At 32.0% G+C, this 27,598-nt stretch overlaps 2 protein-coding genes across 7 annotated transcripts in view; both read left to right on the top strand.

Annotated features, from left to right (window-relative positions):
* The window catches only part of LOC146530711 (arylalkylamine N-acetyltransferase 1-like), a 57,057-nt gene extending 36,103 nt beyond the window's left edge, over positions 1-20,954 (top strand). For 2 of the 4 annotated variants that reach the window (XM_085199328.1, XM_085199326.1), the window contains exons 2-6: positions 2,737-2,861; positions 3,780-3,960; positions 8,811-9,016; positions 18,486-18,670; positions 19,013-20,954. In XM_085199328.1, coding sequence (XP_085055454.1) covers positions 2,791-2,861; positions 3,780-3,960; positions 8,811-9,016; positions 18,486-18,669 — 642 coding nt within the window. In that variant the 5' untranslated portion in view covers positions 2,737-2,790 and the 3' untranslated portion in view covers position 18,670; positions 19,013-20,954. Of the gene's footprint in view, positions 1-2,736; positions 2,862-3,779; positions 3,961-8,810; positions 9,017-18,485; positions 18,675-19,012 lie in introns of all 4 variants that reach the window. The other 2 variants (XM_085199329.1, XM_085199327.1) reach the window with 1 other exon arrangement.
* A 1,267-nt stretch (positions 20,955-22,221) lies between these two features.
* Positions 22,222-27,059, top strand: LOC146530710 (arylalkylamine N-acetyltransferase 1-like). Of its 3 annotated transcripts, none has more exons than XM_085199322.1 (5): positions 22,222-22,364; positions 23,846-23,933; positions 25,002-25,185; positions 25,604-25,815; positions 26,819-27,059. In XM_085199322.1, exons 2-5 carry the CDS (start codon positions 23,857-23,859, stop codon positions 27,021-27,023), a joined length of 678 nt encoding a protein of 225 aa, XP_085055448.1. In that variant the 5' UTR covers positions 22,222-22,364; positions 23,846-23,856; the 3' UTR covers positions 27,024-27,059. The 3 variants fall into 3 exon arrangements, with proteins under 3 accessions (XP_085055448.1, XP_085055449.1, XP_085055450.1); XM_085199323.1 differs by lacking the exon at positions 22,222-22,364 and adding an exon at positions 23,334-23,520; XM_085199324.1 differs by lacking the exon at positions 22,222-22,364 and adding an exon at positions 23,334-23,530.
* Positions 27,060-27,598: the final 539 nt, after the last annotated feature.

Genomic DNA, 27,598 nt, shown 5'->3' with positions numbered 1-27,598 from the left:
AAACAATAGACCTCGATCAGCTCGAATCTCATAAAAGACGCCGTTACTGATAAACCACATTTCGAGCAAAGTTAGTACTTTCACGCTGTATCCCGCACACAGCAGAGCAGACAGAGAGGACCTAGTGTTAAAACACTACGTCCCTCATCTTCCGCCGAATTCTGAATCTTGAAAACACTAAGACAAGAAATTCAAATTATTTTAATACAAAATTTTAATCTATGTTAATTAAAACACAAAACGCACAAACAATAACTCCTAAACATAAATCATATAAGATCAAGGATTATATATAAAATAAATGAAAATCCTTTTACCAGGGTCACCAGGGAACCTTACGCATTTCCGTACAAATGGACCCTAGAATAAGATTTAATAGCATTTAACATGGAGATAAACTGAATTTATGTTCTACAGTGTAAATAGATAATTGGCGGTTACGAGTCAATCACAAATACCTTTGCTGCAATTGAATGAAGGGACAACCGTCTATAAGAATACATTAAATGTAATTGTTGAATTCAATAATGTTAATTAGTTTATCGTTGTTTTCTTATCTCTATATTGCCATATAGAGCATTAACGCCGCGTTATGCCTAACGCGGCGTTAAGTTCCACCACTTAACACACAATGTCTCGTCTTCAGGCGGAAAATGCAGAACGAAATGTCTTGAGATGTTTCTTTCTTATAAGTATAAAGGCAAGAATTGATTAAATTATTGATTTTTGACTATAATATGTATTTACATATATAAATACAATATTAAATGCTTATTCAATGGTTCGAAACAAATTAATAAAAATGTGAATAATGAAAGCACACAGCGATAAACATAAATAGTAATATTCTTATAAATGACAATTTTTTTCTTATGAAAACGAATGTCATATTTATTAAGGCACAATTAATAGGGTTCGATTGCCACTCGGAGTAATGAAATATTTATTTAATTCCTTCGTTCTGGTGACGAGGCAGCGTGACGTTGAATTCCGCTACCCAACACGCAATACCTTCAGAATACATCGAAAAGCGGGGAACGGAAGTGTTTCAATGGGAACGGAGTATCTTAACACTACGTTCCCAGGAATATAGTGTGTAGCTAAAAATAAATAAGATAACAAATGTAAACAAACAAAGCTAAACCATTCACAATAATCAAATTAAGAGTGACAAGACAACAAGCCAGATGCAAATGCAAGTGAATACAACAGCCTACCTAACCTACTTTAAAGGAACATTAATTGTACTTAATCCGTCTCATAATGTCATACAAAAATAGAACCTATTACCACTGTAAAAGTATTAAAATTGTTGAGCATTTTCAAAATTTGCAAATTTTAATAGACACCTACAAGTCACGAAATCGCATTTTGCAATTTAGGGGTTAAAGTGAGAGGTGGATAAAATCTAATTATTTTACTGCATTATCGTGCATTGATATCATAATAGATAATAATGATTATTAAACTTTATTATTAAAAAATATTAAAATAGTTGGCTTTTAAAAATAATAAATTACACCTATGTAAATATTTTTTCCCAAAGTAGGGAAGGAAGGAAGAAAACTTGTGTTAAGACACTCCGTTCCTCACATTCCGCCGAATTCTGGAGATATTGCGTCAATAGCGGAATATTCTAATAATTGATCTAATAGATGTCATACATGAATAAATGCAATTGGTATAACCAATAATTACAAGCACTACAGTAAAAATTATACCTTACGTATTTAATATGGCATTTTACCTTTAATTTTTATGCACATTATTAAATTATTAATGTCTTATTAAATTTAAATTAAATTAACTCTAAATTCCGCAATAAAATAAGAAGTAAGAATTTGAAAATAAAATACATTTCTGCAATATAAAAATTTGCAGTCCAATAAAAACATTATATCAATGAATTATAAGAAAACTTTTAGTAAGTTGCTTATAAGTAAACTAAATTTTGAGGCCAGCCGTGACAGGCATGGCGACAGGCGTGTGAATGGCAACACCACAGTTTGTGAGTTCAATTCCCACTCGAGGAAATGAAACATTTCAAATTTTCTTTTGTTCGCTCTGGTGCGGAGACAAAGCAAGGCTTTGAGTTCTACTACTTAACACGCAGTACCTCCGGAATTTGGCGGAAAGTGGACAGTGGACAGTTTTAACAGAAATTCCCTCTGCCTAAAAATTGTGCTGAAAAATAATCTGTATGAAGGAACGTTACATAGACAAAACTAATTAAAAAGAACTAAAAAACAATTCAATTAGACCTACATTTTTCTTCGACCACACGTACGCAGTGCTCTACGAAGAGGCCGGACTTCTGAATTAAAATGAAGATGAGTAAGTATGTGACAATAAAACACTCTGTCATATCTTTTGTGCCCCATATCGTGTTACGGTGGCGGTGACGCGTGAACTCCAACGAAGTGATCCCATGTCAGTTTGCATCACCTATTAAAGTGGGTTCGCGTATTCCTTGTTCCTGAAGAATTACTTTAGATATATTAAAATACAAAATATTTTACTGAGAAAAACTGATAATAGTGGAAAATTGAAAATATTTGTTTTCTACCCTGTCTGTGTATAACAGTAATTAATACAAGTAAAGAAGCCTTTTCGATTTAACTGTTATCGATTAAAACTTAACTTAAATCTACGGTTTGCATATATACATAATAAGTTAGATTTTGAAAAGTGTAGTGATTTTTAAGAAAATATTATTATATTTTGTATTTCCTGCAGTTGGCCGACGAGCTGCCAGCTCAGCTGTCCGAGCTGGCTCTCCGACCGCGGACCATGGCCCCCTCCTACACCCTGCGCAAGTTGACGCCATACGATAAAGAGCGCGTAATTGATTTTTTGAGAAGGTAATTATTATATTTCTTGTTATTTCCTAAATTTATTATAGACGTCACTCGTGGCGTAGGGGCACAAATCGTGACTGTAAAAGCTACTGGTTGTGGGTTCGATCCCCACTCGAGGCAATGAAATATTTATTTAAATTTATATTTTCATTTCTTCGTTCTTGCGTCGAGGCAAAGTGCGGGATTGATTTCGGCAGAAATATATAAAAAATATTGTTTTTAATTTACGTCTGGAGCTACCAATATTTCCATTATATTTTTAACAAAAGAATGAAACTTCTATCTCATTCCACAAGACATACACGTATCTACAAAGGTAAGCTTTTCAAAGAAAAGAAACGTCAATTTCCAACAAAGCTGATATCTAAAGGATATTGTTTGTTACGAGAAAATTAGATAGCACTCGAGAAAATGTAGAAGATTTTCTCTCGTATAAGCTGGTTATTGAAGAAAGTTATTTTCTTCTTTAATAAATAAAATAAAATGTTTTATATGTGCTATAGAATATTTTATAATGTGATTTATTTTAAACCATATTATCTGGTCGTAGCGTGCAGTAGTATCGGCACAAGTATGTGACTGTAAACACGAAAGGTTGTGGGTTCGATTACCACTAGAGGAAATCTCAATCACTCAATATCTCCAGAAATCGACGGAAAGTAGAGAGCGGAGTCTCTTAACACTAGGTTCCCTCTGGTACATACGGGATACATAATGCTGATAGCTGAAAAAATACTATACCGATTAACTATACCTAATCGCTTGCTACTTATTGTTTCATAAAATAAATTATTGCAAGAAAATATAAGTCAATAATGTTTTATTACCAGAAAAGCTACACTAATAAAGCTTCACTTTATTACATACACAAATGAAAAATAAAAATTATTTAATTTAATAAATGATAAATTCCACTCCCAGGTTTTTCTTCCTCGACGAACCGTTGAACCTTACAATCAACCTATTAGAGACTCCCGAATCCCGTTGCATAGAGCTGGAGGAGTACGCGTCCAGCACCCTCGGTGATGGCGCGTCACTAGCTGCAGTTGATGAGAACGGAAAATTTGTTGGCATGGTCATCAATGGAGTTGTTAAGAGAGAGGTAAGTTACCTTTACTTCATTTACAGAAGCTGCAGCTATAAGTCTTGACATATTTCAAGTTATTAATTTATTAAAACTACTAAAAATATAATGAATATTATTTGGCATTGGTTATTCTAGTGTTTAGAAACGCTGTCTAAAACTTTTTGGTATAGTCAGCCTATACACTTGCAATACAATGGACTTGTAGTAATATTAGAGCCATTTTTTATGAAAAAATAATATATGAAGTTGAAAACGAAGTAGGCGAGAGACGTGGTATAAACTAACAGTTGTGAGTTGGATAAAGGGAAAAGAATTATTTTCTCCGCTCTTCAAAGGCAAAGCACTGCGACGATTTCTTATAAAGATCGGAGAGATCGATAGAGGTCGGAGAACGGAGTGTCACATTTTTTTTATACCTACCCTAATATAAGCGGCATAATATAACGTGAAAATTCATAAGAAAGTACACTAGAATTCATTTAAAGTAGATTCTAAAGCCAATATATTGATGTCACAAACAAATCATTCACTATTTCTATCTAAGACATGCTCATTTAAATTGTGATGTATTTCATGTCGTCATTAATAAAGCAATCCGGACGAACGATATTGACGTACAAATTAATATCTTGACGTAAAACGCAAGCCGTGACCGTGTCTGCCAATATTGGGTCGTTAAAAGAAAAGTGACCAATAAAAACAGAAAAATATTTATAAGGAAGCGTATATTAAAATATCACGCTTCACGCCGTATCCCGCACATCAGGATAGGCAGAACGAACCTAGTTTTAAAACACTCCGTTCTCACTTTCCGCCGAATTCTGTTGACATTCTGTGTTGATTTGCAGAACGCAAGGCCGGGGTTTTATTCAACACCATAGCGAAAAAAATAAAATATAAATGTAAATAAATATTTCATTTTCTCGAGTGGGGATCGAACCCATAACCAGTCACGTTTACAAGCACACTTAGTGCACCTGCGCCATGACTGGCCTCATATAAAAATTAAAATATATACAATATATTTTAATCAATCCAAACAAACTTAAACTACATTATTCAATTAATAACAATCATAAATCATGAAAATGTTAGCCAACTTTAACGCCGTAACTGAATAAAATTTGCATTGAATTCATTAGAATATTCTAAGACTATTTAATTCTTTACTTGTACAGGATATACCGAACGAATAAACAAAGGCACTAAATAATCTTTAATCGTTTAACTTTGTTCGCGTTTATTCATTCAATTTATAATATTCACATAGTAGGGTAGGCAGAATGAATCTAGGAACCTAGAGTTAAAAAACTCTATTCCCATTCTGCTTCTGTTCCCCACTCTCCGCTGATTTCTAGAAGCATTGAGTGTTAATCTTTTTATTTTCTCCGCTCTGATGTCAAAAAGTGCGGCGTTTAGTTTCGCCACTACAGAATGCCTCCAGAATTTATTACGTTCCCTCTGCCTACCCTGCGACGTGCAGAATATAGCATGAAGCTGGAAAAAAACAACAATGCCTATTAATATTTCACTTTTAATGAAAACTTCTGAAAAATTATTTCTTGTTTTTCAGTAATTTCTTTATCACGCACATTATAATGCTAAAAGAAAATTAAAATATCCAAAGTAAATTTAATATAATCTCAACATATTTGTAAATACAACAATAAATACACATTAATAAAGTAAATCATCACCTTTTACCAACCAGAATAAATAAATATTTAAAAAATAAAATATAAAGAGAATGATACAAGCAATTAAGATAACACGAGATATGTTTTCAATGTGAAATACGAGATTCTTATTCGTTCTCAGACAAGCTGGCGTCGGTAGCGTCACGTCATTCAATTTCACAGTCACGTACGCTATACGTGTTTCGAATTGGTCAGTAGTAATTACTATCGTCACTATAGAAATTATATATATTTTTTATTTTATTGATACCATTTTTTTGTGTATATATTTTAAATATTAGCTAATATATCTTAAGTAATACTTAACAGGCGTAGTTGTCGCGCATGGGGAGCAGGTTATTGGGTTCGATTCCTACGCGATTCCCAATGGAAAGAAGGCAAAGCGTGATTTTGAAGTCCAATACGCAGGAGGTTAGCACTAGGTTCTTAAGTTTCCTTTGCCTATCCTGCTATCTGAGGAATACAGTGTAAAGCTAAAAACATTAAGGCCATCGGGGCACAGTGGAACTCCGCCAGACTATAAACGCAATGATTATGGGTTTGATTCCCACTCAGATTATCTATATTCACATTTTGACTCTAATAAACATTTTTTGTTTAAAATAAATTAATTAGTCTGAAATTTACGATGTCCTTCTGGAATAATTGTCTAACAAATGGTGATAATGAATTCAAAATCCCATTTGAATGAATTATTTGTGTTTATTATGTTTATTTATTTTTATTCTATACAAAAATGTTTCTTTTCTAATTTCCGAATGTACCTTAGCTGTACCCGTGGTATGTGGAGAACGGAAGCAATATCACAAGTCCCAACCTTGTGGACCTTAAATAAAGAAATATATGTGTGAAAAAATATATAAGCTTCCAATATCTAATTAATTTTCATTACAAAGACCACTTCATAAAAACTACTGCAAATTGTCAATAGACTCGGCACCCATTATAAATATGATTGTATGGAACTTCCGCGCAGGTGTCCACTGAGTACCTATAGGTGAATGCGATATGAATGTTTTAGTAGGTACACGTCCTTTCAATAATATTTCTAAGCTATAAACGTTTAATAGTTGTGTTTTTGATCTGAAAACTTATTTGTGTTTTTAAAATTTATTGAAATTGATATAAATCTGATGATGATGATGATTCTGACTTGGTGTTTCTATGGAGATAGTAGATAGATCTAGAGAACCACTCGCGGCTTCGCCCGCGTAACGAAATCGTAGCCGTACCAGAGACTCAAATGCGGCTTCGTTCCCTTAATTTTTTTTAAAAGTAATTTACTGTAAGCCGTCGTGGCCCAGAGGCACAAGGGTGTGACTGTACGACGGTTGTGGGTTCGATTTTCACTTGAGGAAATTAAATATTTATCCAAATCCAAAATTTCCAAATCCAAATCCAAATCAAAAAATCCAAAATTTGGCGGAAAGTGGGAAACGTGGTCGGAAAGTGGGTGGTCGTCATTCGACGATTCAAAAGTGCTTATTATAAGTTTATTTGAATAAAGAATATTTTGAATTTTTGAATTTTGAATTTTAACACTACCCTGCTTTGTGCGGGATACAGCGTGAAGCTGACTTTACTTTAAAACGACTAATGATATAATAAATAGAAATATATTTTACATGGCCATACATAAAACATTTTTTTTTTTAAACTACGAAAAAATCCCGAAAGAACTCACTGAATAAATGTGCAAAACACTTATAACTTACATCAAATTAGTATTGATTTTAGGGTTCTCTTGTCCCAAGGTACTTGAGACAATTTGTAAGGCAAATGCGAATGACAGAAAGCCAATAAACAGTAATGGAGGGTAAAGAAAAGCTCGCCCCTCCCCTAAAAGAAGAAATTTATTTATTCCTTAACTTTTCCTTAATAGGAAAAGTTAAGTAATGGTTAAATAATTTTTAAGTTAAATTTAATGTTATTCAATATGGGACTTGTGGATAGTTGCTTTATTTGTTCTATTAGTTTAATCTTTCTTAGCGAAATTGTTTGTGTATAATTTTAAAAACTCTCTATAGTTATTTTTTTAGTTTAACACCTTATCTTGCTTGGGTAGCAGAATACAATATATAGAGTAAATCACGACAAAGTTTATACAAAAGTCAACCACAAACATTTATATATAATAAATCATATATAATAAACAAGATAAATACAAATTTGGAAAGAAATAATAAAGAAAACAAAGGAACGTATGGAAAGGGCATTGAGTGGCAAGCATCGACTGTTATAATTATTATATGCCGTCGACAAGGAGGGTAGTTGTGAAAAACACCTTAGCGGCACGGTCGACAGCAACCAGCGCTTTCATATAAATATATTTAATACGAAAATTTACTATAAAATAAATAAATTCTATTAAATGTATGTCTTTATATAAAATGATAAATAAATAAATTACGATATTGAAATATATAAGTGACACATATTAAATAAATTATAAATATAAATAATAGTTCCCTACATTAACTTTGTAATAAAGCTTAAATATTATAATCTACGTTATGGAGCTTAAACTCATTTCGTAATGGTTAAATATTCACTTCAGTGATTTTTATGTTCCACTGAACTTCTTAAGCGAATTTTAAAGGCAGCTTCCTATTTTTTTATATGTTAAGACGAACTGCGAACGATTTTATATATCTAATATTAAAATATGTAAACGAATTCTCTCGTTTTCTTTGAAGAAGTGTGTTACAAGTAGTTACAACACTACAAGTAACAAGGAATACTTTTATTTAAAGCCATAAAGCTGCCTTATAGGTCCTTGCTTTAAATGTGGATAAAATAAAAATATATTTTAAGATGTTGTTTGGTAAAATGGAATTAAGATATTATACAAGATAGGATATTTCTTAAATAAGATTGTTTAAGAAATAATTTTTAACAAAAAAAAACAACTTCAAGCAGTAGGTACACTATGCAAATTTAAAATTTCTGTGATTTTCTCATGCATAACCTTCTCATAAATGGACCAAGCTGGACCAGCTTTCGAAAAAAAAAGAGTCCAAAGTTCTGAGGTAGCCAACATATAAAATACAATCGAATTGACGACCTCCTCCTTTTTACAAAATTTAACTTCAATTCGTCAAACAAGAGCTGAAAGCAGATTTATTTTCATCTTTTCATTAAAATAATATAATTATTTTATTTTAACAGGAAGTAGACTACACAGACAAATCAGAAGACTGTCCGAATCCAAAGTTCCGGCGGATCCTAAAACTCCTGGGTCACTTGGACCGTGAAGCCAGGATTTGGGACAAACTGCCGCTAAGCTGCCATACCGTTGTGGAGGTCAGGATAGCATCTACCCACTCTGACTGGAGGGGGCGAGGCCTCATGAGAGTGTTGTGTGAAGAGACTGAGTAAGTATTTAATGTTTTCTGTACTTTACATATATTTTAATGATAACAATTACGTTTAAATAAGTTGTATAGAAGAAGAATAAGAAGCTAGTTGAAATCTAAAACCAAAAAGAAAAATTTTAATCCTAATATTATAAGTGTAATTTTTAATAAAAATTGTTATTACTATAAATTTTTGTATGTCCATTAAACTCCCATGATAATTATTAAGAAAAAATAAGAAATATACTCGTATATCTACACTGGTATATTTCAGGATATCTAACGCTACATTTCTTATATAACAGAAACACATTTAAAGAATTCATTATACCTATATATATACATTTACAGTCACAATTTTGCATGCTTGGAATGCCCCATTCCATAGTTAATGAAAAAGAATGCAATCGATATAGCAATTATATTAATTATATGAACAATAGCAAACGAAGTGGCTGGAACGTGGCTGGTGCATATCAAGCATGCTGATATCAGCTAAGAATTAAGAAATTAGGCCTGCTGTGGCCCAGGAGCACAAGCGTGTGACTATAAACGCGATAGATTATGGATTCGATTCCCACTCGAGGAAATGAAAAATATAATTCGTATTTCTTCGCTCTGATGTAGAGATAAAGTGACGCATTGAATTGCGCCACTCAACAGGCAATACCTTCAAAAATCGGCAGAAAATGGGCAGCGGAATGTCTTGGCTCCCTCTGCCTATCCTGCTAAATGCGTGATAGAGCGTGAAACTGAAATAAAACTATTTATATAACCGATTCCTTTGGCGTGTATTAAATGAACAATAGCATAGCATAACGAAGTACATTATCGTGGCCGGTGCATACCAAGCATAGCATACTGCCGATATCAGCTATGAATTAAAATAAGTCTGACAATAACTGCTTTCAGTTGCTATAGCAAGACCGAATCTATTTAAAACTTGATTTAACCAGATATACTTTAGCAAAGTAATTGAATTAAAATACGAATAAAATACGAAAGTAGTTGAAATTTAAATACGAATGTAAATTAATAATATTGGTATAGTTTTGTATTTAAATATAATAGATATCAATTCGAATATCTAAATTTGTTAATTAAAATTGTTAAAATAGGACTATTAGACCTTGCAATCTATTTTTTTTAAAATTATTTTAATACATTTCCAATGAATAAAAGAAACATCTATATATGTTTTCCAAATGCAATAGGTGATAAAACTTAATAACGCATTTTATAGAACCAGACGATAGAAACACCAAGACATACCAAAAATAGGTTTCAATATATACGAGGTATATCGAATTTGAACCCATAACCGTGAAGGTATATAGTTTTTAAGACGTCAGGCCCCTTATACTAGTTTTTATATGAAATAATTATTCAAGTAGTTCCGTTCAGTATGTTCGTTTTGCCTCATATGTAGGTATTAGTATATGATAAGAAAATAATTAAAACAGTGACTTAACATTTAGGTACCCGAGTCGTATAAAAGGTTACTTTAAAAAAGTCTAATTGACTTCGATATTGACCTTGATATAAAAACTACGAGGACATTCTAGAATACTAAAACAATATATTCGCAATTGTTACCTACTTAAAAATAGCGAATAAGATATATATTTTACTTAGTAGGTATAAGTAAAATAGGAGAACTTTAAATAAATCCTATCAAAAATGATACAGGCCATATTGAGGCCGTCGTGGCATGGTGTCATATGCGTGTGACTGTAGGCAAAACGGTCATGGGTTCGATTCGAATCTTTCGATTTAATTTTTAACAAAAAAAAAGTGACATTATATCTATCTATATATATAAAATCGAAACGTCACTCACTCATCACGAAATCTCAGAAACTACATGTGCTAGGAATCTCAAATTTTTGCATAGGAGTTACTTATAGAACGTAGGTGCTCGCTAAGACGGGAATTAGCAATATTCGACTTCTAAGGGGTTGTTTTTGGGGTTGAAAGTTTGTATGAAACTTCGTTACTACAAATGCTAGGAGTCTCAAATTTTGCATGGACGTCACTTATAGGACGTAGGTACTCATGGAGACAGAAATTAATAATAACGTAGTTTACGCAGGCGAAGCCGCGGGCGGGCCGCTAGTATGTATATGAAAGTAATATCAGAATATCTGATCCAATTTAGAACTATTTCCTGAACTTTAAACAAAAGCTCATTCTATCTCAGCTAGAATAAGAGGGAAGTATTTTTTCAAGGCATTTACTATTTCCTTTATATTGTCTATGCAACTTTCAATTAACTGAGCTTACGGAGATGTAGTAATCTCCAAGTAAATAGTTCTACATTATTTTATACGTAACGTATACATGTATACGTTTATTTAAAAAAAAAAACAGTTTGACACTGTAGTTAGTTTTTGTAGTTGATGGCCAATCGTGAACCATGTTACTATGAATGATAGTTGTGGGCTCGATTCCCATTCGATAAGATGAAACATTTAATATTTGAAACCCATAAATTAAGAGGAAATCTTTACTCTGCTTTCTACACACACTGTTAAATGCGGCGTTTAGATCCGCCACTATAAACACAATACCTCCAGAATTTAGTAGAAAATGGAAAGCGGAGTGTCCTAACACTAAGCTCCCGTTACCTATCCTGCTAAGCGGGATACATCGTAATGATCACGATGACAAAGATCATCGTATTCATCTAACAACTTCATACCTCACTAAATACTTTATTAATAAAGTGGTATGTAACAATAAAATTGTGTTATTACGCACATGTGCAATTTAACCCGGCTCGAGACGTTAACGAGTCACTTGCCACAGAGTATATATGACGGTGGACAAATTATGCAATTACCAAGTCAAAGCTTTGAGAACCTATTATCTTAATTTATTATTACTAGATGTTATTTTTTAAATTTTTGTATTGTCAAATTGTCCATTATATACGAAAATACTCATAGTTAATAATGATTACGGTAATATGTAATTACAAACTTGTGAATACTCGTAAAAATAACAATAAATTTGAATTTGAGGCCAGTCGTGATAAGAGTGGGGACCGGAAGTGGAAGTGAATAGAAGGAATGGACACGGAATGTCTTAGGTTAGATTCCCAAGTTCTCTCTGCTTATCCTGTATGTGCATGTGCGGGATACAGAGTGAAGCTAAAAAAAGGAATCATTACAGATCTTTACGTATTCGCGTGAAAGTCAGTACAGTGCGATCTCGATTTAACGATACTAAAGGAATCTTAAAATAGTTCTATTTGATAATCTGTTATAATGAAATTCGTTAGAAGGATGGTCTACAGTTCGTTTTAACCGAAACACCGTTTAAAATATTGATCTCAGCTTTTTCGTTTACCAGCAATTAACTTAACTTAACCTAACTTCACGCTTTATCCCTAGCGGGATAGTCAGAGAGAACGGAACTGGTAAATATATTCTTATTTATTTTATACCCTTAATTATATTTTTTTTTGCACCCTACCCCTATCTTAATTTGCTATGTCCTCTGCCTTAAGGTTGCCTGGCAGAAATTGCTATTAAGCAATAAGGCCGCCTTTTGTACATTTATATAATGTTATTGTATTTTTGTGTCTTTTCTTGGGTGTACAATAAAGAGTTATTATTATTATTATTATTATTAACGGAACGCCAAACGCTACTGTCTCTAAATAAATCTTTCACTTCGTCCACTGTCATCAACCTCTTCATACATGCCCTGCGGATCCTCATGCTTTTTACGTGACCTTCCTCCAATATTTTAGAAAAAATTGTTAAATCTAGGAAATCGGTATATTGGGGGTCGTTACTTTAAGGTTATACTGTATATTTATTTACTATATATTTTGAAACATCTGCCTTTTATTATTCTATGGTAGTGTAGTCTTGGTGAGTAAAGCATCAATTACGTTTCATTTCATTTTCACACATAATAATTAAAAGTTTAAGTCGTGTGACATCAGCGTCGCAAGACTTCCCGATTTTTAGGCCAAAAATTAAATGTCCCAGTCGGGACAAACACATATCCCGCTGTTCACGAATTATCTTACGTACTGCGAGAAATCTTTTTTTTTATTGCTATAATATTCGTAGAAGGCCAGTCGAAGCCAGTCGTGGCGAAGAGGCACAAAGTGAGACTGTAAAATCGACTGGTTGTTGGTTCGATCCTCAATCGAGGACATGAATTATTTATTTAATTTTTTTTTTTCGTTTCTTCGATCTGGTATCGGAGCACAAGCGCAGAGTTAAATTTCACCTCTCAACACGCAATACCTCGATAACATATCGCCGGAGAGTCGGACACGAAGTGTCTTACCACTAGTTCCCTCTACACCAGCTATAAATAGTAGCTATTACTTTAAAAAAACCGATAAATATCATATTTAATCGAAGTGACGTTTGAATGTAGGTACTTGTTTTCTCCCATATATTATCTATGCGTGGCCACAGAGCTATTGTTCTAAATCAGCTGATTGTTATGCGTAGCTTTTACTTGGAGACATTCGTCCTTTCAAATACAATATTTTAATATGTTAGGTCAAGGAATGTATGCATAAATAGCTGTTTATCATCACAATTCTGTATTTCCCGGGATAAGAAGAAAGAAGTGTAAAAAAAACAGTTTTTCTTTGGTCGTCCCCACTTGGAGAACATTCTTTAAATAAATGAGTAGCTGATATCCTCAGCTTCACGGAACCAACCAGTATCATATATATCGGTCAAAGATAATACAATTATCATTGAAAATTGACCACAAGTTTACTAAACAAAAGCGTATTTAACTCGACAAATGGAACATAACCGCGTAACCGCAATTATCGTCTGTATATTGACTTGAGCTTACAAAACTTAAGCCCACGTAAGTTGTGGAAATTTCTGGAATCGCTAGGCATTGGCCGGCAACGTAAGGATTTGAATTGCAATCTAGACGTTGATGCCTTGAATAAACACTTTGCCTCGATAACACCTATGGACAACACAATTAAAGCAAATACATTGAATTATATCAACTCCTTGCCGTCTCCCACAAACGTTCCTTTTAACTTTGCTCCTATAACCCCATCCCAGGTAAGAAACAGTATCCTAGCCATCAAATCTGATGCTTCTGGTTATGATGGCATCAACCGCAAAATGATTATTTTGCCCTTGGAAGTCTTAGTTCCAGTCATTACCCATATTTTAAATTTTTCTATTTCCCATAACACTTTTCCCAGTTTGTGGCGCATTGCCCGCGTTATCCCCATACCCAAAACCAAAGATCCAAAATCCTTCTCTCACTACCGTCCTATCTCCATCCTTCCTTTCTTGTCAAAGGTCTTGGAACGTATTGTTTTTCAGCAACTAAATCAATATCTCTTTGACAACCATATATTATCCGAGTTCCAGTCTGGATTCCGTAACGGGCATAGCACAGTCACTACTTTGATTAAAGTTTGTGACGATATCAGACTTAGCATGGACAAGCAAAATCTTACAGTCATTGCTTTGCTGGACTTTAGCAACGCCTTTAATTCTGTTGATACTGATCTCTTGGTTGCTGTTCTGCGTTCAATAAATATCTCTCCTGAAGCCACTGAGTGGTTCAGAAGCTATTTATGTGATCGGCAACAGTACGTTCAAGCCAATGACAAGTCATCTTCCCTTTGCTCTCTTTCTGCCGGTGTTCCCCAAGGTGGTGTCCTCTCTCCTCTCCTTTTCTCCATTTTTATTAATTCAGTTTCCCAAAATCTATGCTCTTCCTTTCATCTATATGCTGACGACCTTCAAATTTACTTAGCCGCCCCGTTTGATGATGTTAGTGAGGCTATTCATAAGCTTAACGAAGATTTGCGGAACGTTAGTAGGTGGAGCAAATCTTTTGGCTTAACTGTCAATCCTGCCAAGTCACAGGTCAGTATTATTGGTGGCTCTAAGCAATTAAAAAAACTTGACCAGAATAGCCTCCCTGCTATACAGTTTGGCGGCGTCGATTTGAGCCTGAGTCCATCTATTAAGAACCTTGGTATTATTACGGTTTAAGAATTCATTTATTCTCATATAGAATTTACAATTCACTTACTGAGAATATACTTATATATATTACAATATCTTATTGCCGTCCAGCGTAGCTTACAAATATATTTTGGTTAGTTATAAACATAAAACAACACAAAAAACAATCCAAAAGAAAAATTACAACAATTAGTAAATAATAATTTGCTTTGGGGGTAGTTGAACATATCAACTCATAAACATGTTTGAGCAAATATTATTATAGACAATTCCCTATCTTGGTCAGTACAGATAGCTGAGGTTAGCCGTAAATTATTTGCCACTATCGGATCGCTCAAACGATGGAAATATTTCCTACCTATAAAGACCAAAACTGCTCTAGCTCATTCACTACTGTTACCGATTTTAGACTATGCTGATTCGTGTTACCCAGACTTATCTGAGGAACAACTAAATAAACTAGAGCGGTTACAAAATCTATGTATTAGATTTATCTTCGGTTTACGTAAATTTGATCATGTTTCTGATCATCGTCGTCAGCTTGGATGGCTTCCTATCCGACATCGCCGAAATTTCCGCATGCTGACTCTCCTCTATTCTATCCTGTACAACTCTCTCTCTCCCTCCTACTTAAAAGATCGATTTTGTTTCCTAGGTGCCGATTCACTTCTTCACCTCCACCTTAGATCCCGTTGTGATAATCTCCTTAAATTACCAACTTCCCATACCCTATTTTATTCTAAGTCTTTTACTATGAAATCTGCAATTCTTTGGAATGAACTTCCTACAGAAGTTCGACATTCCAAATCTCTATACAGTTTTAAAAATCGTCTGAAAGAGTACTTATTTAATTTAGTATAATAGTTTATCTTTATTTTTTTTTAATATTATGTATATATTTTTGAACACGTTTTATGTATGTATGTATATATGTGTAAGTATATATTGTTTTTTCCATATTTGTATGTATGCATGTATGTATGTATGTGTAAAGTATATAAACATTAAACACATTTTATGTAAGTTTATTTTATATTATTGACTTAGTTTATTATATATTATATAATATTTAATTATATTTCATAAAATTTGCACTGAGACGTTGTCCCCTTTCTCCTCATTACAATTTATCCATAATGTTTCAAAGGTTGTCTGGTGGAGATTGCTTAAAGCAATAAGACCGCCTTTGCATACGTGTTTTTCTTTAAATTTTATTTGTGTTGTTCTTTCTATATATTTCTTTTATGTGTGCAATAAAGTATATTCTATTCTATTCTATTCTATATTCTCCTTAAATATTTTACTTTCGTGAATGATTATTACTTTAATTGTTTAACAAAACCACGTAATTACATGATATCGACTATTAAATAACTGGTCATTCTTATAGCGTGCTGGAATTGTTAGAATAGTTGGTTTAATATACCCTAAGGTCATAACGTTTAATTAAGATATTTCGTGGCTAGCTCTTCATTGTTTTAAAACTGGTATTACAGATGTTCTTAAGTAAATGCAGAAAAGCATGTTTGTTTTTTTTTATTTTTAACCTATTTTCGAGTGAATTAATGTTCGTGATTGGTTTTAGTACTTTATATAAGTAGAATAGAATAGAATGTTTATTGCATACAGAAAAAAATAAATAAAAGTATATACCTAACCAATTAAAATGTAACTTAGATTTCAATAAATAAATTTTGTTTGGCGTAGTAAGCTTATATAATTAGCCAAATTATTAATAATAATCGAGGCAAAGCACAGCGTTGAGTTCCGCCAATTAACACTTCATGAAGTGAGAATTCAACGGAAAATGGGGAACAAAATGTATGACTAGGTTCCCTGAAAATATCATATTTTTAACAACGTATCAAAAGAACTGCAAAGTTTTTTGCAAAGAACTTCTAATGCTTATTATAATAAGAATGGTAATAATGATATCTAATAATATAATAATATGTCAAGTTTGATAGTTCTATAATTAATTGTTGTAATTATTATTCTTCACGTGAGAAAATGATATAATATTATTTATATAAAATGATAAATTTTTGCTGTTATTTTATGAATGACAAAAACTATTCTTAAATAAATGTCATACTCCATAATAAATCTAATCTTGTGAGATGAATATAGCAATTTGCGTCAATTGAATCGTTATTTACACATAAATTAAATGTAAATAAAAACATAATATATGAGATATCAAATATTTTAACTAAAACTCTATCCTAGAAAAAGTAAATTTAATAGGATACTATATGGCATCAGATGGAGATCTGAACTTGTGGTGGTTATGGTTTCGATCCCTTCACAAGGGAATATTTAATTTATATTTCCTCCTATCTATAAGAAAAAGCGTGATGTTAAAGTATACAATACTTCGAACTCGGACAAAAGAAAGAGAACAGAGAAAACTAGGTATCTATGTCAGTTTACGCCTATAAGGGGATAAATAGTAAAGCTAAAAAAATGTAACTTATGGCTAAAAAAAGAGTATCGTTTAATTCCTTTAAATACAACGGCTTCGATTCCCTTTGATGACTTATACCGCAATGTTTAAAAAGGAGAACGGAGTGTCTAAACACTAGGTTCCCTCTACCTACCCTGCTAGATGTAATAGAACGTAAAGTTGATATATTGCTGCTTTTCTTATACAGGTGTGCACATACATACAAATTAAATAGAAATTCAAGTTATCAATACATTTTTAATTGAAAACCTGCTAATCTTAAACTTAATTAAAATTTTACCGAAGTAACTTCTTATCACCACCAGAAGCTACGCAACATTAATCGTATGCATTATAATGAAGAATCGTTAATGTCTCATTAATTCGCAATACCTACTTATTTCTAGTTTATTATGTCGTTATTCTCGTATATATTTTCTTTAAACACTAGGAAAACATTTTTACAATCATTTTAGTACTATGAGAGATAGTCAACAAGTGAATGACTCCAAAATTACGCCAGAAAGTGGGGAACTTTCTGTCTTTCCCCATTATCCACGGAATTTTGGAGACATTGGGTTTATGAATGACGAAATTATTTATTTTATTTCCTCGAGTGGGGATCGAACCTACAATCCGTCGCGTTTATAGTCACAGACTTGTGCCTCTGCGCTACGACTAGCCTCAGTATTTCAGCATTTCAGTTTCTGTACCTACCTAGCTACACTGCCAAGTGTTACCATTATAATTACAAAGCTTTTTTATTGATATCAAATACTAAACAAGATGCTAACTAATACCAAAATAAACATTGAAAAACTTAATTAATTCTTACGATCGTTTTTTAATAACTTTTACGAGCAAACTCTACAAATCTTTAAAAATTATTTAAATTAAATATTCATAATTATTCTAAAAAATATTTAAAGTTTTTCTTACATATTCTCTAATATATGAAAAAATCCTTAAATATATTTAAGGTATAATATTGTTAAAAATAATGTATATTTAATAGAAAATCCTGTAAAATTTACTCAAAACTCTTCTTAATTTACAGACGAATAGCTCGTGAAATAGGCGCTAGTGCGCTACGTATGGACACTACGTCTGCGTTCTCCGCTGCCGCCGCGGAGAGATTGAAATATAAGAAAGTGTATGGCTTGTTCTACTCTGACATACCGTACGCGCCCCACCCGGACCCACCTCATCTTGAAGCTAGGGTTTATGTGAAGGAGGTTTAGAGTGAGTGGGTATTATCTTATATTGTAGTTATGCGAATAATTCCATTGTCCAAACGCGGCGTTGAACTCTGCTACTTAATTACGTGAATACGTGAATTGAAATCGATCGGGTAGATAGGATCGGAAGAATGAAGTGATTTGACACTAAGTTCTCTCTGTCAGAACTGAACGAAAGTTATGATAATTCGGCGAAAAGTGGGGAACGGAGTGTCTTAACACTAAGTTCTCTCTGCCTACCCTGCTACGTGCGGGATACAGCGTGAAGCTGATTTATTTGATTTTGATTCGCACATAATTATAAGCATATATCTTATATTTATCTAACTTTTTTCATTATTTACAGGTATATTCTACGCAACATGTTATATGCATCAATACCACTAATTATAATATACTTAGTACTACATTTACACTTCTAACTTTATTAATGACATTATTAACATCTCCAATGATATCTTTAACAAATACTGGTTAGTCATACTATAAGATATATATATCTTTATCTCAGTTAATTGGATATCAATACATTATATTTAAGATTTGAATGTAAACGACATATTAAGATCGATCTCAGACTTGAGAGCGCTTTATAAATCAATCAAAAAGTCGACTAAAAGCGTTATTTTTTACTGAAAATACAAAATATATCTACGAGTAAGTATATCATTTAGTTACATATTTACTGCGTAGACTATTAACATTAGAGTTGTTAAACATTAATGTTATTTTTGGTATATTGCGAAATTATATTATTTTAATCCCTCTCCTACCCTGCTGTGTGCGGGATACAGCGTGAAGCTGATATTATTTTAATGACATAGTTTCATCATTTTCAGGGATTCATTTTTTATTATTTTTATTATATTATTACATGTGTACATCCCTAACAATTATAAACCTATTAAAACTTAGCTTTACACTGGTCAAGCTCAACAGGTAAAGAAAAATGATTGGTTCAATTCCTATATAAAAGTATTTCTTATATAGTAAATAATCTTCGATTTTTTGAACACGAGGCTGTGTTGGATTTTGCAATATTACGGTATAGATGGAAGAAGGCTATATACATGTATTACTAAAATATTTCGACAGTACCTAGGTTAGTATTGAAAGTGGAAAATTGTAAATTCTTCTCTTCTTTCATTAATGTTTTAAACTAAAATTATGAGAAAAGATATTAAAACTACATTTTTTATTAGTTTAAAAGAGCGATAAAAATATTTTCGATTTTCTACTTTCATTATTTTATCTAGGGATCATCGATTATTCCAATGCCTCCCACTGTATAACTCATTAATTAATATTTTGTTATTTTAATATTAAACGAGTATATTTCCAATTAACAGCAAAAGCAATGTAATAACGATTGTACTAATTTTATATAAAAAATAACAGAATGAAATATTTCTTAAGATTTATTATTTAGGTGTTTATATATATATACATATATAAAAATTGGTATATAATACATTGCAAAACCTGACTAAACTGTGATAGAAACAAAGATTTTAGTTTACCAAAAGTATTTTTAAATTTTTTTAGACATTATTTGGTGTTCTTTTGTAAATTCCAAACCCAGTGTTTCTTTTGAGGTTATTTTAAAAAAATAAAGCAATTAAATTGTATTGTCGTGTTAATTTCTATTATTTTTTTACTTTATCTTGTATAGTTCACATTTTACTTAAATGGATGAAGTGATTTCAATTATTGAAATGTATCTAATTCAATTCTAAGTGATATTCCGTGTCTTAGAGCAATTATAGTTTGTATAATTTGATTTAAACTTGAATTTAATAATAAAGAATAAATTATAAACTCAACGAAAGAAAATAACATCAATGTTGAATTTTAATTAAATCACTTTATCTGGATCTTAACAATATTTCTCAGATAAAAATTTAATGAAAAATATTTTTTTAAATATTTTCTAAATCTCTACTAAGAATCAAGAATTATGAGATAAAAAAAAAATATTTTATTTTTATTTTTACTGCCTCTACTTGAACAAGAGCAAATACTCTCAAACCCTTTGATAATTAAAGAGCAATATCAATTTAATAGAAATTTGCACTAAAATTTTAAGAAAATATAAAAAGTTCCTTCCTAAATATTCGTTTGTATAATTTTGCTATTACTATAATAATGTAACTTTTGTCAATTGGTATAAGAATGTAATACGATCAATTAAATTGAAAAATACTTATTTAGAAATCGTATAAAAATGTTAGAAAACAATTAAATTGAATTTAATTGGTACATAAATTATGTTAATGTATACACAATTTGTGTTTTATTTCATATCCTGAATTACTATAATTTTATCTTTCTTTCCAGCTTCGCGCTTTATCTCGCATATAGCATGGCAGGCACAGAGAAGCTTTGAGGAAGAGAATTTTTGAGGCATTTTTGCATTACCAGAGCAAAGAAATAAAAATATTCATAAATAATAATTCAATCTCCTAAGTGGAAATCGAACCCACAACCGTTGCGTTACGACGGCCTCAAAATGTTATTATCTCAACTGTTTTATTATAATTTTAAAGAAAACTTTTTTTTTTATTTATTTTTTTTTAATATAATGTAATGGTTTCGATTTCATATATTAAACTAAGAACTAAAATACAAAATATGTTACAATTAATACAACATGGCGTTAAAATTACAAATTCTATAATAGCGCAATTAAACTTCATAAATGTGCATTTGTCCGATCATATTTAATTAACATAATTGTTAAAGAGTTATTAATAAGGTTGTCGTGGACACAAAGGTGTAACTGTAAAGCGACGGTCCTGGGTTCAATTACCTTTTATTGATAATATAGACTACGAATTCGAGACTTAGCACGGGGTTGAGTTCCGCTACTTAACACTCAGTCGCAATGTCTTAAAAAAATCGGCGAAATATGAGGAACGGAATGTAACAATAGGTTCTCTCTGCCTACCTTGCTATATGCTGGATACAACTTGAAGGTGAAAAATAAAGGTTATTACCTATATATTAAATATTTTATATATATTAAATATTTAATATATTATTGACAATCTATGAACACTTCAATTTATAAAGAATAACAAAATGAGATAATGCCGACGCGATGACGCGGACGTCAACAGATTATAATAATTTAAGGAGTAGATCCTTTAATCGTTTCTCAAGTTTCTTTTTTTTAATTAAAGATTATAATTTTATTCATGCTGCGTTCTTGACGTATTTTATTTTAATTCCGACACTTAATAATATTTAAATTATTTTTATTTTATTTTCCATTTATTTGTAAATATAAAAGTCACTAGCTGATTCGTAAATAAATAAAGTAAACTGCATATATTGTCTATTATTACATCGTCGTAATTTAAAAAGTGAAAAAAAACACCTAGTACCACTAGGTGTTTTTTTTTTCACTTTTCTATTGTGGTATGGTTTTCATACTCGTATGTTAAATATTTCATACTATACATAAAACTTGAAAGAAAAAATATTTTAAATATTTAACACACCATATGTTATCACCATAAAATAAAATATGATATTGACCTTAACGTACTCGGTACTATTTTTATCGTTCACCGTTAAACACACCACACCAGTCAAAACACGTTGGTCGCGGGGGCCTCACAAACGTATGTAGATTGTGGATTCAAATGTATAGAAAATAATATTTTTCGCGATTTAAGTGAAGTGCCATGTAAAAGGTAAGTTTTTAAGCATTATTATTAAATTTATTTAAATTATTATTATTAATTTAGAACAAGAAGTTATTAAGTAGAGCAAGCATGTTTATTATAGTAAAGTAATCAAGTTGTTTATTTCTATTGTCACACACATTCATTGAGTAATCTTAATATTGATATCATTAACAACATACCTAGTGAGGCCAGTCATGGCGCAGGGATACAAGCGTGTGACTGTAAAAGCGACAGGTTGTAGGTTCGATTCCCACTCGTGGAAATGAAATATTTAATATTTCCATTTTTTCGCTCAACAAGCAATGCCTTGAGGATTTAACGGAAAGTGGGGAAAGTAGTGTCTTAACTAGGTTCCCTCTGCTTGGCCTTTTGTGTTAGGTATAGGTACAGAGTGAAGCTAATTTCATTAATAATATACTTTGAAGTTACTTTTAAGTCAGAAATATTAAATTCATTGAATAAACAAGTATTAAATATATGTTTACAATAAACAATATTGACGTAGTGTTCATGATAGAGTCGATAGAGATCAATTAATTTGTTGTGATATGATATGGAATGTGACGTTTTAACTAACGTGACCATTCCTTTCTCGCCTCAAAACGGGACATCGGTTTGTTTTCGTAAATTTTAAAGCTTTAGTTAAAACTGTTGTATTAGAAAGCAGCATTTGACTATTTCATTCGTTTTTTCTAGATATAGTAGACAAAAATTTTGGTTACTTTAATCCTTTTAGTCGGTCGAAAGGCAAACGATAAATTTTCGTGCAATTTCGAAAAACGAGACTTTTCTAGATCCCGAAGTCGTCTTCGGGAGACAAGCAAGCTTCGGACAAACAAGCAAAAATCAGGGCATTTAGTTCAAAAATCCCGTCCCATTTTGGTCCCGTCTGGTCACATTAGCTATAACGTCGCATCTGCCTATATTATCCTCTATTTACTTTATTGGTAATCGTTCATATATTATGCTTGTTAATGAAAATTATTTATTTGTAAGCATATCGTACGAAAATCTACAAAGATACTGATAGTATATTGCATTTTTATTTATATATACGTACGTATATATATACTAAGTCGTAGATACCTATATCAATCGCTTGAAGCAGATTGCGAAAACCTGTTTTAGTGCAATTCGTGTTCACCTACCGTCTACACTTGAAGTAAGAATATGTAAGATTAAATTACATAATATAAAGACCTACTATAACTTTTTATTATATTTTATAAAATAAATGTGTCATTTTTCCTTATTCCTATTGTAACCGAGCTCGTGGACTCGAATTCATAATTCTCGGTCATTCGCACGCCGTTAGCGTATTTAAATGACAAAATTTACATAATTAAGTAATGCAAAAAAATTTCACAGTTAATCTAATTATAATTTGAAATAATATACAGTTTTTGAAAATAAAATGTAATGTAATTAATAATGTAAATGTAACTTTAAGAAATTTATAATGAACTATTTTCTTTATTAATTTTTAGAATAAATAATCATGTCAACGAAGAGGTCGTATACCATAAGTCCCTTATGCGAGCAAGATGCTGATCCTGTTATGAAATTGTTGAGAAGGTAAGATTCCAAAAACCTTATGTTGTATCTATGGTTGCCAAATCGAGGCTTATCAGTTCCAGGATATTTCCAAAGCCTGGAACGTATCGGAGCTTTGGTGTCCGATCCAAGATTAATAAACTACATAGAACTGTTTGTTAAAAGAAACTTTTTTGTTTAAACTAATATTTATGTATCCGGGACCGCTAAGTGAAATTACTGGACTTTAGTAGGTTCGATCCCCACTCGAGATAATGAAATATTTCATTTCATTTCTTTACCCTGGGGTCGAAGTAAAGCGCGGTGTTGAATTCCGCCACTCAAAAGTGTGAAGCAAAGTTTCTTCACTAGGCTCCCTCTGCCTACCCTGCCACATGCGGAATACAGCATGAAGCTGAAAAGAACTTTTTCTTCTCTACTGAAAAAAAAAATATCACGTGTTCATCTTACACTATTTATTTATTTACACAACGTAAACGTGAACATAATATTTACTCTATTAATATTAGTTTATTGTTTCTATATTTACATACTATATGACAAAATTATGATAGACATTTAGATGCTAGAAAGATATTACATACATATGTATTATGTTTATTAGTATTGTTGATGCGCGTTTTAATTAAAACGTAAGGAAGTGATAAATATAACAATGGTGGGACAAGTAGATATTAATTTCATTTTTATCTGACACTACTCATAAATTAACTGACATTTATGTAACTTTATTTATTTTTTATTCATTTCTTCACTCTAGTGCCGAGGGCAAAGTTACTCAATTCCCGTACGAGAAAATTATGGGGTCAACGAGCTCGTTATGGGTTCCATTCACACTCGAGGAAAAAAAATATTTAATATTTCCATTTTCTTTGCTCTGGTGTCACAGCAAAGCGCGGCATTGTGTTTCGCCACTCAACAGGCAATGCCTCAGATTCGGTGGAAGTGGAGTATCTTAACACTAGGCTCCCTCTGCCTACCCTGCAATATGCGGGATAAAGTGTGACGCTGAAACAAAAAAAAATACAATTACCTATTAATATTTTTCCTCGTTGACTTTACCTTTACATATATTTGGTAACATTTCAGGACATTTTACATAGATGAACCCTTAAATCGAGCAGTTGGCTTATGTACTTCCGAAACAGACCCTTGTCCTGAATTAGACGAGTACTGTACGAGTTCTCTATTAGAAGGCTTATCGTTCAAAGCAAGTGATGATGCAGGGAATATTGTCGGTGCGTTGATAAACGGAGTGTGCCCTTTGAAAGAGGTAGGTTTTTACCTATATAGTTAGAAAATGGAAGTCAAGAATAAATTAAATGAAGTGATTTATTTATTTAGCTTCACGCTGTATCCCGAATTAGGGGATGAGCAGAGGGAACCTAATGCTAGTATTAACTTAGTACCCCTGTTCCCCATTTTCCGACAGATATTGAATGCTTGATACCAGAGCGAAGAAATAAAAATATGAAATATTCCATTTCCTCAAGTGTTAGTGAGAGTTACACGCTCGTACCCCGCGTGATGACTCGCCTCATGTAATAACACTTTTAAAAAACTTAAAAGTGACTTTTAATTTTTTTTAAGTGTTCCACAAAATTTTAAATAACAAACTTAGAAATTTTAGAAATAAATACAAATAGAACTAAATAAACGATAGTAATACAATAATCAATTGTACGTTACAGGATGACAATGGCAACGATCTGCTCAGCCAGGCCCAACGATGTGAAAACCCAAAATTTCAAAAGATCCTATACATATTAGCTCGCAGGGAGAGCGGCGCGCGACTGTGGGAGAAGTTCCCGAGTGACAAGCAGGTTGTGGAAGTAAAAGTGGCTGCCACGGACCCAAATTGGAGGAGAAAAGGCATTATGAATACACTACTGCAAGAATCAGAGTGAGATTATACAATGTTAATAGAGTATAAAGTAGGTTTATTAATCTTCTTCAGCAATACTTCAGTACTTACAGTAGTACTTCGTAATATATAAATTATATATTACATAGACAGAATAAGTTAGTACTAAGAAACTATTTAGTTCTTTTGATTAATAATTACAGAATACATAATTATATTCATATAATGTACTTGAAGTATATTTATGTATTGTATTAATAATTGCCGAAAATATTTTTTTTACTAACCACCAAGAGAGATAGTTCTATGTGGTATCTATTTTGCGGCTTCTAGAACATTGGCATGTGATAAAAACTATTCGTTTTTAATGTAACAGGGTCAAATAGGCGAAAATATGTTTTAAAACGTAAATAACATAATATATATATAAATATTATACTTTTTTTTAAATTAGATTCGTTTCCCTTTGCTAATAACTTCCTTAAAATATTTTTTGCTATCTTTCCTAGAATAGTCTAGATATGGAACTGTTAAAAGAAAAAATCAAAAAGCTGAACTAAACCCGCGTACCTGAGTTTAGATTTTTGATTTGAACCCATAACCATCACATATAAAAGCCAAAACGCCATCCCGATGCAAACACATACCTACTGTATAATTAATTTCGTTCTGCTTACCGTATTTTATTTTAGTGACGTGCATATCGAATCACTTATAAGGTTTTACTTATTTTACTTAGAACACTGTCAGAAATACCTACTTGTATACATTCTTAGTATTTATTTAAAATGAGTTACTAAGTGTGTAATTTTGTGTTTACAAGATTATAATTTTAAATAATACATTATATGTCCGGTTGTGAGTTTTTATTTTAATTTCCTCGCTCTGATAACAAGAGGAAGCACGGCGTTGAGTTCCGCAACTCAACATAAACCAGATTTTGATTCATTAGACCAAAAGACCCTCTACATATACATTATATACACTATACAGTGTGAAGCTAAAGAAATATTATAAATAAAAACATTATTGAAAATTTCAGGAAAGCTATCAAAGAAAAAGGTATCAGACTGATAAGGCTAGACACATCTAGTGCCTACTCCGCGATGTCCGCCGAGAGGTACGGCTATACGTGTTACTACAAGGCACTATACAAAGATATCAAGATGGACGGACAGCCTCTCATTGTACCAGAACCGCCGCACGTAGACGACAGAGTGTATATTAAAGAATTATTTCCATTATAAATTGTAATATAATAGTATAAATTAATATTTAAACAATTTTTGTTTTTTTTTGTAATGCAACTGGTTTGACACAAAATTTATTTAGAAACCACTGCTGAACTCCAAATTCTACCATACAAACTTTTTTATTGAATAAGTAAACAGCTAATTCCACTCTACTTTTATAACCTTTGTTTTGTTAGTTTTGCAGGTTACTTAAAGCGCCCTCTTTTTAAAATTTCTTCTTTTATTTTTTAAAGTACATTCACACCATTCTAAAAGATATTAATAATATCCAAGCAGTTGAATTAACCTTAAAAAAAAACCTTTAAAAAAACAACTATAAAATAAAAGAGGTAAGAGACAATTTTCTTTATTACTTCATACAAAATTACTTTCATGTCGTCCACGGGCACTGTGTAACCACAGTCTTCGTTTAACACTCCCTGGGTGTCATTCGAGACTCCCCTGCAATTATATTTATTAAGTACAATTATATACTATAGATTAAATGGTGAAAGGCCAGTTGTATCGCAGGGGAACAAGGGCGTGACTGTAAGCGTGACAGGTTGTGGGTACGATTCCTACTAGTGTAA

Source organism: Heliconius melpomene, chromosome 16, assembly GCF_056956725.1.
Source record: "Heliconius melpomene rosina isolate 202511_hmr_F chromosome 16, ASM5695672v1, whole genome shotgun sequence".
Lineage (NCBI taxonomy): Eukaryota > Metazoa > Arthropoda > Insecta > Lepidoptera > Nymphalidae > Heliconius > Heliconius melpomene.
This window is presented reverse-complemented; position numbering and strand designations above follow the sequence as displayed.

Excerpts from the sequence above, each read along its gene's own strand:
- LOC146530710 (XM_085199322.1), top strand. The coding sequence starts at position 23,857 with ATGTCAACGAAGAGGTCGTATACCATAAGTCCCTTATGCGAGCAAGAT. Across the intron at positions 25,186-25,603 it reads GAGTGTGCCCTTTGAAAGAG|GATGACAATGGCAACGATCT; the intron begins GTAGGTTTTTAC and ends TGTACGTTACAG. Across the intron at positions 25,816-26,818 it reads ACACTACTGCAAGAATCAGA|GAAAGCTATCAAAGAAAAAG; the intron begins GTGAGATTATAC and ends TGAAAATTTCAG.